Below are 15202 nucleotides of genomic sequence, written 5' to 3'. Positions count from 1 at the left end.
CATTGATAGTTAGGTCAGAATCAAATTGATAGAGCAAAAAATGACAAAATTCTAATAGCAAGTTGACTCATTCCCAACAACACTAAGTTTGTGGGCATCATTGATATGATGGAGGAGTTGAATTGGGGATTGATTGTTGAGAAAATTTTGCTCATCTCACACACTTTATGGGCTGTGCCCACCAAATATGTGATGACTCTCTCTCAAAAGCAATGCATGATACTTTTATGGGAAATTTTCAAATGCCCGGTCAGAAATTTGTGATAAGAAAAAATCCACATTAACTTTTTGATATTTGCTAAATGCACACCCATGGCTTGCATCATTTGAAACAATTGTGGGTTATTATTAACTTGAATCATTCTTTGCAAGGTAAGCTCTCTAGATGTCACAAAGAAACGCATGGTCATGCATGAGAATTTACAAAAAAGGCGGTCCAAGGTTTGAAATTTTACATTTGGTGTTTCTTCTAAGGGGAACAGTTTGGTTCAAAAGCTATGAGGTGAATGGCATTGCATTGGTTGACTTCGTCGAAGCCAAAGCAGCTCTAGATCCTGAAGGCACGGCCAAATGGGAGAGATCTTCTCTCTCCCGCATCACGCTCCCTCACCACTCACATTTTCAATTTCACTTGACGTCTTCCGGTCCGATGTGGGGTCGGCGGCACAGTGAGCCAAACTAACCAAATATAAGAAAGAGGAAGAAAGGTCCAATAGTCAAATTCAAATGTGTTTTTGTTTGTGTTATTGAGTAGGGTCTAGACCGCGTTTGGACTTAGAAGGTGGCTTGGGCCCTTGTCCTTGGCCCACACAAAAATGCAGTCAAACAATTTGGCACCAAGCAAGTCAATAAGGGAAAACGAGAAGAAGAAGCAGGAAGCATCCTTGAGAGGCAAGTTAAATAATGTTGGTCGGATCATATGCGTATTTTTTCTTTGATCTTATGTGCACTTTCCAAGCAAACCCTCTATCGTGCGTTTACATTTCTTTAACTTCCCCTCCAAGGATGCTCCCTGCTTTTCCCCTTTCTCGAAGTGTTTGGTGTCCAATGCTTCAAAAACCAGGCGGCCAGCCTAAAGTCAAAAGGCTAGATTCTAGTCTTTGACCCTTGACGTAGCTCAGTGGCAGACCGAACCCAGTCAACCTCTTTCTTTGTGCTCTCCAGATCTAGGCTTGGGTGAGAAATGGAACGTTCCCCAACATTAAATAAATGAAGAAAAAGAAAAAATTTCGGCCATCGTCTGTTGAATGACACGTGAAGATCCTTCATTCTTTTTTATTTGTTGTGTGTTTTTTTTTTATCTGTATTTATGCATGAACAACAAAATCTCCGACCGACTAGAACATCTTCAAGTTAAAGGCACTCTTTTATTTTATCTCCAGATTCTCTTCTTTCAGTTTTACAAGCAATGGCCATACCTTTGTTGGCAATGGCGGTGCCTTTTTCTCGAGAATAATCGAGTCGGATCCTTACTGGATCCTAAGTGAAGACATCTATCTCACTTGGATTCGATTTCAGTATTGAGACTATATGTCAAATTTGAATTTGGTTAGCAATTGAATCCGGGATTTGTTTTGACTAATCAAACACAAAATCGAACCGATAATCCAAGATTCTCGATCCATTTACGTTCCTAACTGCAGCTAAAGGTTCCCTCGGTGGCTCATCCAATGGTCTACGCGATTTCAACGGATAACGCTCGTAATGGTCTCCTCTCTCATTAATCGACTCAACTCAGGGGCAAAGCTAAGGTCGGGTTCGTATGGGCCCTGGTTTTACCTCAATTTTTTTTAAAAATTATATGTAAATTTTAAAAACTTTTACTTTTTTTATATAAAATTTTTAAAAAATAATATTTTAACACTAGTTAAAATTTAAAAACGGTCTGTTCGAGTCTATAATTACTCAAATTAAAGTAGAAAGTAGGTTTTCCAAGGTGCAATATCATGCGTCTTCCTTCCAAGGTGTGGCATGGAAGAGCGCGTTGAACTTGAGATTCATTTCAACCACGGCCGATTATAAAAGGTTGTTACTTGTTAGAAGTTTCGTAGATGTAAGACTACTCGCTTTTAAGATATATGATGATATGATACATCCCGATCTTCTTTTCGAGAAACACGTGATTTCAAGCGCTGACTTCCAAATTCAAACGTTAAATATGATTTATTTCATACCAATTTTTAATGAGTTTCTAGAACATGGTTTTTGTGTTTAGCTCGAGCCCACATTGGTGAGAGTGGAGCTTGAGTTATATGAACTCGACTCATTAAAGTATTGTTTTTCTAAAAACACGAAAAAAAAATGATGTTAAACGCGTATTTATAATTATTAATACGTACTCGTTCCCTACACGAAAAAAAAAAATGATGTTAAACGCGTATTTATAATTATTAATACGTATTCGTTCCCTGCCCGGAAGCAGGCGACCTGCCGTGGGAACGCAAGCTGCCCGAGCTGCCCGTCGACCTCAGCTTTGTGAAGGTGGGACCCACCGTGCTATAGAGGTCAACTCTCTGAGGCTGGCACCAACTTAGGTGCCACCACAAGATTTCCGCCCACGTCAGCGGCATGGGAAGTCGGGAATATCATTACTGCCTCGGGCCACCGGCTGCAGTCCAGTCCACTGGAAGAGCCGGTAGCAAGTGAACGCTCAGGTGGGCGGCCCGTTGGCCCACATTAACCGGTCATCCCCGGTCACCTCCTTTCCCCATTGACGAACGCGACCCCTCGATGCCTCGCACTCTCGAGAAGGGTTTGACTCTCCCGGATGCGTGATGACGAGATTGTCCTCGGTCAATTTCCTCTTGCCTTTTGCATCCCTCCGTCGCCGACCTGAAAATAAAGACAACTTTGTTTGTTAATTGTCATCGAGTTTCTGATGCCTCCAATAAAATAAGTTATAAGTACAAAAACAAAGCTTAGAATTCATAAAATATGAAAGGGAAGAGTAGAAAGAACGACGTTGGAGTCAAGGTTTCTAAATTTCCAACGCTTTCATTGACATTCATGGTTATGTCATTTGCGAAAATGAAAAGGACAAAAATGTCAGTCTGCGGACTTTTCTCGTAACCTCTCTAACCTGAGAAAAAGCCGTCGGTCCGTCACCCACCCCACCACGCTTCTCTATAAAGCGATGCTTCCTCTCCACGGCCTTCCTCACAGATTCCTACTCTCCGGCCGGAAAACATGGCCGTCGAGACGATGCCTTACCTGAGTGACTTACCGGCGACCGTGGACATGGAGGATCTGGCCGTGCGCGAGGCCGCGGCGGCGGGACTGAAGAGCGTGGAGCAGCTGGTCCGCTTCATCTCCGAGAAGCAGCAAAGCCCCGCGGCCGCGATGGAGATGGATTGCGGCGCCGTGGCCAATCTGGCCGTCGCTCGGTTCAGGAAGGTGATTTCCCTGCTGGGCCGTACCGGTCACGCGCGGTTCCGCCGCGCCCCGCCCTCTTGCGCCGCGTCTTGCTCCTCCTCTCCGACCTCTTCCGGCTCCCCTCCGCCGCCTAACCCGCCGAAGGTCTACTGCCCGAAGCCCATGCATTTGCCGCCGCAACCACCATCGTCATACCACCGCCATGCCCAGTCTTTCTCTATCACTAGCTCCTTCAGTAAGGAGCCCATCGTCTCCAAGGAGAAGCCCCCCCTCCTCCCTCGCCCTACCGCCTCCGGTAGGCCTCCCCTCTCTTCCTCCTCTTCTAAGAAGCGATGCCAACCTAAATCTGAGGATCTTGGCGCCAAGGCTGGAAAGTGCCATTGTTCTAAAAGAAGGTAAATTGTTTACGTTTTCTTCTATTTTAGGTGATTTGTCTTTCTTGTAATTCATCAGTTGGCTAAGGCTGAAAATTTTGAAAAACTACAAATTATTTTGGCGTGAAATCCGGACTAGTTGGTGACCTGAACGGTGCATGCTACATTATGCATTTCAATTCTCCGAAATAAAAGGCTTTTTTTATAGATATATATAATTTTCAATCTCTTTTGGAGGACTTAGTGACCAGTACTGGTTTGCTTTCATTTGACGGCAACAAACACATTATTTAAGTCGAGCGCGGTCGAATTACAACACTTCTGCTTTTAATATATATATATATATATATCTAAAGCTTTGAATTATTTAAAGTTGTCTCAGTCGCAGATTTGTTAAATTTTTGGCCGTTGGTTTTGCAGGAAATCGAGGGTGACGAAGACGGTGAGGGTGCCGGCTGTTAGCTCGAAGATGGCAGACATTCCTTCGGATGAGTTCTCATGGAGGAAATATGGTCAAAAGCCCATTAAAGGATCCCCACACCCTAGGTACTATTTCTTCTTTCATGAATTCAGAAATATGAGGGGAGGGCTACTATTTTCTTTAAGAAAATTTGCATGGTGAAATACTCTACGCGGTTGGTTCTCCAAGTCAAACAATCTTTCTTCAATTTATTCCGTAATGATTTGAAAACCACTTTCTGGAAAGAGGCGAAAACATGTCTACAAAGAATGGTAAAAGAAGAGAAAAACTTGTTGAATTCTTGTTGTCCTTCTGTAAATTGAGCTTTCATTGGAAATAGTAAAAGCTGTTCGCCTCCACCTTTTTCAGAATGAGATTCAATGTCTTTGCTCTTATCGATCAGGTTTAATTATAGGATCCTCACAAAGACTTAATTATTGTCCTCGAAATGAAAACTAAGTTGTGTAAATTGAAAAATAAGCTTTGGTTAGTCGTCATTCAACTAACAGAAATTTGGTTTTCACTTTCCTAAAACCTAATTTATAAGGAAAAAGTCCCAAATGTTTTCTCTTCATCCTATGTGAGGTTGTGTTTGGAGATTTTTCTTCAACCTGTCCTAAAAGAAATAAAAAAATAGAGTAGTAATTAACTGCACTTTGTGGGATTTTAGCGGCGCATAGTCTTTACTTTTTATATTTATACCAATTTGTTAATTGATCAAGGGAGTCATTGGGTCTTGTATGTATCAATTTAGGGTCAGTTTTATTGATTAAGGGAATGATCTTTGTTTAGTTTTGGTTTATTGCAGAGGGTACTACAAGTGTAGCAGCTTCAGGGGTTGCCCTGCTAGGAAGCATGTGGAGAGAGCCTCGGACGATCCATCCGTGCTGGTTGTTACCTATGAGGGAGAGCACAACCACTCTCACTCTTCTCTCTCTCAACCAATTACAGCAGGCCGGCTTGTAGATTGATCTCACATAATGTCCTGTAAAATTTTTGATTTTTTTCTTCTTTCCCTTCTCATTTTGGTAGATCTCCAACCACATCTTATCATCACTCAATTGTGTTCAACACCCATAATCGAGAAAAGAAGGAAAAGGAAATCTTCCTCCTCTGTTTGTAATCCTGCGTTGCTTGATGATGTTCTGCGCTTCTCAGGAATCGTAGTCTGCGAGAGAGAGAGAACAGAGAGGGAGAGAGATTTTGCACGTTGGCTCGTTTTTGCAGAATGTCTCCTGTTTTTGTTTTCAGACTTTTTTCTCATTTTCTTTCCCTCTCTCCTTTCTCTCATTCCACCATTTCCTCTCCGTTTTCTTGCCTCTTCATTAAGCGAGCGATATGTGGAGGAGAAATTCGAATGATCTTGCTGCAATGTTTCCTACAGTTTTTACCAGCTGGAATGGAAATGAGTTCATCAATGGATTCTTGAGTAGAAAAACACCAAAATCGTCCACCCAACATCAACACAGCAGTTGAGATGTTTCTTCTTGCCCTAAGCAAACAAAGAACACAAGAAAATAGCACAGCAAAAGTTTCTGGGTCTTCTCAAGCATTGATCACTTGCTATTGAGGAACCTTCCAAAAGAGTTCAGTTTCGTTGCGAAACAGGAACTCCGCCTTTCAGGAGAGCGCCGTCCTGCAGGTCGCCATTTGGGTACCGTCTGAAAACTGGGAACTGAGCGTCCCCTCCACTGGACGTCCAGCTCCTCTTCCCGAGAGCCGGTTTTCCCCTCTCAGGACAGGGACAAACACCCTCTTCAGAAAGCAGGAAACAAACACGCGCGCATGCGGTATATGTTCTTTCCATCTTTAATGCAAGATGAGCAGGCTTCTTCTTGGATGGTCATCTGATTGCAGACAAGGACCTGCTTCTAAGATGAAGTCATCTGCCATGCCATGCTCTGTTTTCATATTTTGGACGGTTCAAAGTAGAATATGGTGGTTTTTTCCCTTGTTTTTTGGGCATATACATACAGTTTCTGCCAATATCTAACTGCGATGCACTTCAAGATCGGCTCTCAATGATTTACCAGATTGAAAGCTTATAGAACAATCAACAAGGAAAATTCTACTTGAATTGTGCTAAACCTGCCCTGTATTCTTCTATCTTCTAATTGATTCATTCTGCAACACATTTTCTGGTATTCTGGATTCAGGATGGGCATGACCCATGTATGCAAAGCAAAATGCTACTGATATGGCTGCTCTCCAAGTCTCCTTCTTCTAGATCATTGTATACCAGACATGAAACATAATGTATATAATGTGCCGTGTTGGAGCTACACCCACTTTAGGAATTAATTTGTCCTCGATATATGGTGACAACACCATTGTCATTGAAGAGTCCTTGGTCGATCTAAATTTTGTTGCGAAATCTCCTTCAGCAAATTTTTGGGAGCCTCAATTTTATTTCCCGTGAAAATATGACAAACTCATAGATGTCAACGGATGAGATTCAAATTGGATTCAGACTTTATCATGTCCGTTTCTAAGATAATTATATATTTGGATTCAATTTCATATTCTAATTCGGATAGGAAAACATCACACCATATTCAAATCCAAAATCTGAATCCAATTTTCAGATTAATATTTCGGTCCAGATCTGATTTTTAAGCATTGAGTATAGGACATTTATTTAAAACAATGTTCGATCTAAATTCGAATCTGAATCTAGTCAATATTTACTTACATTCAAATTCAAATTCAATCAGACGTTAATTTTTATATCTGAATCTGATCAAAATTGTTAATTAAAGATCATTTTTTTTTTCATTTCTCATTTTTGTGTGTGGTTCAGTTGGATATAAGATCTAAATTGGATTTAGTGACAATCCTAGTCATGACTTTTCATTGGTTTATCATGCTTCTAGTCTTAATTAGAGTGACCTTAGACCTCCCTAGCGGTTGGATTAATTGATGCGCCCAAGTGTGTTCTTGCACTACTTATGTTAAGACCGTCCAATTAAAGTTAATAGATGAGCTTGTCTGCTTAATTTATTTAATAAATTAAAACCATTGATATACGTCATATAAAAAATATGATCAAAACAGACCAAGGACATTCACCTCCCATCTAATCAAGGCCATTCATATGAAGCACATTGATGTTTGAGAGAAAAAAAAAAGAACAAAGTGTAAACTAATATTAAATTATAAAAATATGCACATTACTAACAACCTTGATTAAATGGTTATGTGATTTTGAAACACTAGTCGCCCTAAACCATTTGGTGATTCGAAGAGCGGTCGAAACAGTCTCTCTTTTACCCTATCTCCAGGATCTAAGACTGTTTCGAGATTTAAGTGGTCGAAACCGTCTCTCTTTTCCCCAATCTCCAGGATCTAAGGCTGTTTCGAGATTTAAGTGGTAAGCAAGACGCTTAAGAGTGCCCACCATCTAAAGTCCAAAAGAAGAAATAGAACTAACGGCAGAGTTTTTACCGGCCCATCACTGCCACAAATATGTTCAGATCTGGCACAGAAAATGCCCCAGTGAACTACCGCGGTGACGCTACTTTCGCGTCACAAATGCGCTGGGTATGTAACAGGCATAAGCGCTTTCAAGGCCGGAAATGGCAAGCGCCAGTAATATATATATATATATATATATTTTAAATAATAACAATACATGTTTCATATATCGTCCACAAATAATACAAGTACTATAAATAATATAAATACCACAATTTTATCAACATTTGTGTTGTAAGAGGGAGAAAGAAACAATAACAATGAAAAAACTAAGAATATTTATAAACAGCATGGAATAACAAAATCAACGAGCACTCAATAGGTCACACTTGATGCAATATTTCCATTAACAGTTGAAAGAAAAAGTAAACCACGCTCTTTTGTCGAAAGGTGTTCCTGCAGGTTATCAAAGAGACCATTTCCGCAATTATATTGTCCGTGCTCAGCAGTTTATGAATGAATATTCTCTACTCACATTCATAAACTAAGAATTAGAAATAGAGAACATAGTTGTCCACATTATACTAACTTGTAGAACATTATGAACAGTGAATTTCGGTAGAACAACCCCTGTGATTACATTGCTAATTTTCAAACATACCCTAGTGCGGGAAAAGAATAACAAAGAAAAAACACTTTGAGTAGAAAGGGACTTGTGAAGGATGAGCTTTGTGTGGATAACTATTGGCAATATAGGTAATAATATCCTGTTTAATCAACAAAAACATGCATATCTTTCATTGTAGAATAAAGCAAATCAAACTGCTAAGTCACATGCATATTTATAAGGTCTACGTATCCCTATATCACCGTACCCATACTTAAAGAAGGTACTTACACACACTTGAGTACTTTTTAGATCTAAACTGATCCAAGTTGCTTAATTTTATGCGATTTATTTTTTTTTTCAGCTTAGCCTTCATTCTATTTTTAAAGTCATTGTTCATTAACATGTAATGTTTTTATTTAAAATCACTTGTTTATTTAAATGTTGCTTTTATTTTGATTTTTTTATATTGCTTTACATATATACATATAAATATTCTACCCTACGTCGTGCCCACATTTTTTAAAGTTTTAGTACCGGTACCCCACACTCTATGTGTCTTAGCAAAACAGGCCAATGGACACATATGACAGAAATTTCAAACTTAGTTGAAATGGGCCCTTCAGAGACCATATTAGAATCCAATGTGGTACCATAATATCTTGTAACATTGAAGCAATTGGATCTTCTTCCTTTGTACGCACTCTGATGTGTGGCATGTGACTCCACCAGATTGCAAGTTTCACCGGGAAGCAACCTAGTTCCTGTACATGCCTCTCTCCAATTGATGTTAAAAGTTGTCAGCATAGTCACATATAAAACGCGATAAAAAAAAACAATTTCGGTCGAAAAAAATAACGCATTTTTATTAAAAATCGGTAAAATGAAAAAGATGTGAACGTCCTTTTTATATTATTTAAGTAATGGTGGCATGCCTACAATATTAAGAAGTTCTAATGTCAATATCAAAAGAAAACAAAGAAAACCTATATTTATTTGGAGCCAAGCTTAGAGGTTTTAGAGAAGAAAAAAAACTTTTCAGTAGAAAGATGACTCCTCCTAGGATTTTCATTTGAGGAAAAATCATCAATATTTTGGGAGTGTCCTTACCAAACCCGCCGAATGCATAGGTATTGCTGCAAGCATAGAACATTGATGTAAGATAAGTATTCTGTACATCTTTTTTTCAACACAAAATCTTTTGCACTTTTTTTTTTTTATCCAACAAGAACTCGCTTGTTCCGTCCCATCATTCTTTCATTTTCTATCCAAGCAATGTTCGTTTCAGAATTTCAAAAATCACTAAATGCATGTATACTACCCAAGCTGCTGCAATCATCTTGTACATTTCTCAAATTTTAAAATTTTCTTAATTTTTAAAAATTTTGTTAACTTTTTCTAGTTTGCCGTTTTCTTCCTTTTATTTTTGTTTGAAAAAAAAAAAACATCTTGACGTTCAAAACACAAAACGGATATATGTGACCATCATCTTTATATCTCAATAACTCCATGGCTTCTGCGTTGCAGAGAAGATGGCCGCGATCGAGAGACAAGATCATCATCCCCACATTCTCATCTTCCCCTTCTTGGCTCATGGCCACGTGATCCCTCTCGTAGACTTGGCCATCTTGCTCTCCCAACGCCGCCTGACTGTGACAATCGTCAGCACGCCCTTCAATATCGCGCGAATCCGTCCTACCATCGACGGCCTCATTTCTTCCGGCTGCGACGTCCGAGTAATCGATCTTCCCTTTCCCTTGTAAAGAGTGCGGTTGCCGGAAAACTGCGAGAACTTCGACATGATCACTCGCCATGACGTTGCTGCAAGGTTCATGCTCGCCATTTGAGAAAGTCATGCCGCGGATTCACCTTGACTGCGTCATATCTGACTTCCAGCTCCGCTGGACCTCAGAGGTGGCACACAAATTCAACATACCCAGGATCTGCTTCTCTGTCGCCTGTAATTTCACTCGTGTCTTGAGCTCCAGCCTCAATCTGCATAAGCCCCAAGATGGAGTCTCTACTGCCCACGAGCCATTCTTGGTGCCTGGTCTGCCTGACAAGGCTGAGTTAACCAAGTCCCAACTGCCGGATGGTTTTGTGTACAGGGAGTGTGAAGAAAAAGAACAGATGTTGCTGTTCTCGAAAGAGGCAGCAAATGCTGAAGAGGAGAGTGGCGTTATAATTGTGCACAGCTTCTATGAGCTAGAGCCTTCTTACATTGATTGCTACAAGAAAACCACAGGGAAGCCAGTTTGGTCTATGGGTCCACTTTTCCTGTGTCATGAAGAGAGAGAGAGAGAGAAGTCTGCTGTTCGTGAAGACGAGTTTCTGGAGTGGCTAGGCTCAAAAAAAGAAAGATCTGTTCTCTACCATTGAGGCCATCAATTTTGGGGTGCCAATGCTCACTTGACCACTATCTGCAGAGCAACACTTGAATGAGAAACTAGTGGTGCAGATGTTGGGCTTTGGAGTGAAGGTTGGCAGTCATATGATCTCGGTGGCTCATGGGGAGGAAGAAGTGGTGGAGGTGGTGAAGAGAGAGGCGATAGAGGAGGCGGTGCAGAGTTATGTGGCCTAGCTACAGTGGAGGCGGTGCAGATGTGAAATGCTAGTTAGGTGTTGTATTCCTAGCTATAATCAATGGCTTTTCTTGTCAATTTACATATGTATAGATATTTAATATAATCTAGATCGTTGCATTGGGACCAGTTGTGAAACCAAATCTTTGCATCAAAGTTGATCATTAATTTAAAGCTAATTAGTGGCGATACCAGAATCAAGTTTCCAAACCTAGTTTCATCATCATCGTACCATGTCTGATCAGTCTCTCGCCTGTATGGATTCTTTGGGCATTCTGCTAAAATGCTGACTATAATTTTGTGAATTTACGTGTTGGGTGGATAGGGAACAAGGTAAGAGGAGAAACAGGTGGTTGTGATTTTTCTTTTTTGAAAGACTAATGCATTTTTTCTCTCAGTTCCTGATTCTCTCTCAAAGATATTATGCGCATTCCCCTTGTTTTATGGCTGTAAAGCAGATGATAGATTATTATTTTCTCTTCATCGTTTTGTTAATTACTGCTTTCCGCTTAGTAAATCACTCGATTGGTGTTCACGGTATTAGTGGAATTGTGGTTTAATTGAAACTCTTTTCATTAATGTAAATGATTTTTGATGTAAGGATTAGGTCTGAGACTTGGTCTTTTGGGAACAATCTAATACATGGCAGTAGAGGTACAAATATGATTGCTTTGAGGTGACATTGATCGTCTTTTAATGTCTGGGTTCCTGACTTGTTGATCAGTTGGGCTTTGTGCAAGTGTTGAACGAGGATCTGGGTTTTCTTGAGGTGAAGACCTTTTATTGAGCTCACCAGCCTTATCAAGCAATGAATAGCTCCACAAGCTCGTTAATAAACAGGATAATGGATGCTGTATCAAAATTGAAGCAGACGATTAATTTGACAATGAAAAATTATAGATAAGATAACGGAAAATTTTAATAGCCAGGTACGCTTTACTAGAAAAGATCCAAGCTAATGACAAATTTTGCTTTCTTAATTATTTTGTTTCATTTTTTGGTTCTAGATTCTAACCTAGCTGAAAGAGAATCTAGATAGTATCGAAGAAAGGCTAAATGACACTAGATGATCAGGAATTACTGCTCACAAAATCAGATTGTGTGAAACTTTTCTGGTTTAAGCTAGCCCGACTAAACCTGTAACTGGTAAAATATAAGTTCTTGACATCAAATAAATGTAGATTATGATGAGAACTCAAAAGGGGCTAGTTAACGTGCAAGAATTAGATTAGCCACTCTGTGACTGGGGAGCCTAGTTTTTGTGCAGCAGCAAAATTAGATACATAGGCTTAGGAAGAGGGAGCACTTGGAAAAAGGAATCAACCGGCAATGCCTACGGAGAGAAAGAAAGAGAGAGACCTTAGGGCAGCAGCGAGCGAGTGGCAGCGGTAGACCTGTATAGTAGGAATTTTCCCCCATTTCTCTCAGTCTCCTTCTTCAATAACAAAATCTAGACATTATACCTTCACTTAGACCCATCGGCCAATTTTTTCTTCTTTTCTTTAAGTTTTTTAAATTTTATAAAGAGAGAAAAAAAAAAAGACATGCCTGAGGCGTATGTATCAGGCATGAGGTGTGTCTAGGGGTGGGGCGTGCGCCTCACGGAAGCGCACGCCTTTTACAACACTGGTATCCACACCTTCAACGTTAAAAGAAAAAAAAACTTTTTTCGAAGAGCTTTTCAAGCAATAAAAACATTGAAAAAGTTGTTGCCCAATAAGGTTTTTCATCCCCACATAAACTCTGCAATGGTTCTGGACTGGAGCCAGCAGTTTACTTAACTTTTTCCCTGGAATGATGAAAGAGATGCATATATTTTTCGGGGTTTGGTATTCTTGGAATATGCTGAACTCAATCAGAATCAGGTTTCTTTCCTTGCCCCGAGCATGCCCTTTCCTAATGCGAACTTATTAATATAAAAAAATTGTTGGATTCCGGTTTCTCTAAATAGGCAGGTTGCTTTCCAGCGTATCTTAACTTGAAACAGCCATCGACTTGGGAATCACCACCGCCATCACCAAGAAACATTAAATTTAAAGCAAGTAGGCATCATACATACTGCCAAACAATCAAGAGACCCATAAACACATTAACTTTAAATAAAAGAGGAATATAATTACAAAGTCTCTCAGTTAACATAATTTTTCATATCATAATTACAAAATAGTAATAAGTTGTTGCTATTAATATCAATAATCACAATAGTCTTTTTCTTATTACCCCCCAATCTTGTTCGTGACAAACTGGATGAAGTCATCAATGTCCCTAGAAGAGGAACCAATCTGATCTTCCACTTCACTCCTTGCCATTATTAGTAGCCTGCATTCCTATCCTCTTCCTTTCTCCCTCATCTCCTGGCCCCATAACTGTTTCCACAGCTTTCTCTATCACTTCCCCCCTCACCACATCCACCTGTTCCTCCTCCCCCACCAAAGACTGAGATTACATTTCCAACCTTCACTCCAACGCTCAAGATCTGCACCACTAGCTTCTCATTTAAGTGTTGCTCTGCAAACAGTGGCCAAGTGAGCATTGGCACCGCGAAACTGATGGCCTCAATGGTAGAGTTCCATCCGCAGTGAGTCAAGAAGTCTCCTATTTGAAGAGTGCGAGAGTATCACAGCTTGTGGCGCCCATACCCTTGTTATCAGACCCATTGTCCCCGGTTTTCTCTTCCAGACTATCAATAAACTGCAAATCATCAAGTTCCTTGACCACCCAAATGAAAAAAGACACCCCAAGTTCTTAAGGCCCAACTTCATCTCCTCCATTTGTAGTCAAGAAATGAAACTGATGCTACCAAAAGATATGTAAAGAGCAGACCTCTCTTTGTTTGAGCCTAGCCACTCCAGACACTCTTCTTCACTAATAGAAGACTTCTTACCTCCCTCTTCTCTGTTTTCATGACACAGGAAAAGTGGACCGATAGTCCAAACTGGTTTCCCTCCGGCTCTCTTGTAGCACTCGACATAAGAAGGTTGAAGCTCATAGAAACAGTTTACTATTATGTCGTCACTGTCTTCCTTTGCATTTGCCACCTTTGCCCAAAAAGCCTTTCTCACACTCATTTAGCCAACCCAAAGGGTCAATACATGTAAAAAAAAACTGAAAAATAAATGACATGACTCTTTTTGATTCCACCATGACTATAATTGACATGACTCTTGGTGATTCCACTATGACCATAATTGACATATGCATTAAAAACAAAAAATTGAAAATTAAAATAGACAAGGTGAAGGGCACTTGTCATGGCATGATGGAATTAGTGGGGAACCCAAAAGTTGAACTCTTCACCTTCTTCATAAAGACAGCTGCGTGTTTTTAATTTTCCATTAACTTTCACACTTATAGGCTTATTTCTTTGTGGCAAGTCTGTAAGCTGTCATGTATCGTTTTTCTTAATTGTAGTGATATCTTCTTGCATTGCTTTTCCACATTCTTCTTTACCACATGCTTCCTCATAACATGGTGGTTCAGCTATCATAAAAGCAAATGAACAAGAAGCATATATGTCATGTAGAGATCGTACCATTCTTGGTGGAGAAGATCCATCTGTAATTATTTCCACATCTTCTTCATGACCTGAATTGGTCTCTTTTGAATGAGTAGCACTTGACGACGATGCATTTGAGTGAAAAGTTGATTCAACAAATGGAATATGTTGATATTCTATTGTTGTCCACTCCCATGATCCATTCTCATAAAAAATGATACCACGCCGAATGATTAAAGACTTTGTTACCGGATTGTATAGTCTATAACCTTTTGAGTTATTACCATAACTCACAAAAACACATTTCCCACTCTTTTTATCCATTTTGTCTCGGCTACTAGAATCAAGCAAGGAGTTGACACTGCATCCAAAAACTTTTAAATTACTTACATTAGGTTTTTCTCCCACCAATGCTTCATATGGAGTCATATTGCAGAGTGCTTTAGTGGGTGATATGTTGAGAAGATACACAATTGGATTCACTGCTTCAGCCCAAAACTCATTTGAAAGATGTTTCTCATTCAACATGCTACGAGCCATCTCTACCACTGTACGGTTTTTTCTTTCAGCAACTCCATTTTGCTGGGAAATTTTCAAAATCATTTGACAGAAATTCTCCTTGTCTATCAATATGAAATATTTTTATAGATCGCCCACATTCTTTTTCTTTAAATATTTTAAATTCCTCAAAGGCTTCTGAGTTTTCAACAAGAAAAAACACTCAACTCATGCGAGAAAAATCATCAGTGAAGAGTAAAAAGATATCTATTATTATTCAGAGATGGAGTTCTTATTGGTCAACAAATGTCAGCATGTACTAATTCTAAAGGAGCTTTCGCTCTCCATGCTTTCCCAACTGAAAATGGAAGACAATGTTATTTTTCATACACACATGTT

At 39.7% G+C, this 15202-nt stretch overlaps 2 protein-coding genes across 3 annotated transcripts; both read left to right on the top strand.

The window, feature by feature from the left end:
- Nucleotides 1–3127: 3127 nt before the first annotated feature.
- On the top strand, nucleotides 3128–5329 carry LOC116260843 (probable WRKY transcription factor 17). Of its 2 annotated transcripts, none has more exons than XM_031639360.2 (3): nucleotides 3128–3767; nucleotides 4167–4292; nucleotides 4999–5164. In XM_031639360.2, exons 1-3 carry the CDS (start codon nucleotides 3187–3189, stop codon nucleotides 5030–5032), a joined length of 741 nt encoding a protein of 246 aa, XP_031495220.1. In that variant the 5' UTR covers nucleotides 3128–3186; the 3' UTR covers nucleotides 5033–5164. The 2 variants fall into 2 exon arrangements, with proteins under 2 accessions (XP_031495220.1, XP_031495219.1); XM_031639359.2 differs by having other exon boundaries at nucleotides 3130–3767; nucleotides 5015–5329.
- A 4352-nt stretch (nucleotides 5330–9681) lies between these two features.
- LOC116260623 (UDP-glycosyltransferase 73C25-like) lies at nucleotides 9682–10851 on the top strand. The gene is made up of 2 exons (XM_050079607.1): nucleotides 9682–9986; nucleotides 10036–10851. The coding sequence occupies exons 1-2, from the start codon at nucleotides 9760–9762 to the stop codon at nucleotides 10604–10606; spliced, it is 798 nt and encodes a 265-aa protein (XP_049935564.1). The 5' UTR covers nucleotides 9682–9759; the 3' UTR covers nucleotides 10607–10851.
- Nucleotides 10852–15202: the final 4351 nt, after the last annotated feature.

Source organism: Nymphaea colorata, chromosome 9 (genome assembly GCF_008831285.2).
Source record: "Nymphaea colorata isolate Beijing-Zhang1983 chromosome 9, ASM883128v2, whole genome shotgun sequence".
In the NCBI taxonomy this organism is placed as follows: Eukaryota; Viridiplantae; Streptophyta; class Magnoliopsida; order Nymphaeales; family Nymphaeaceae; genus Nymphaea; species Nymphaea colorata.
This window is presented reverse-complemented; position numbering and strand designations above follow the sequence as displayed.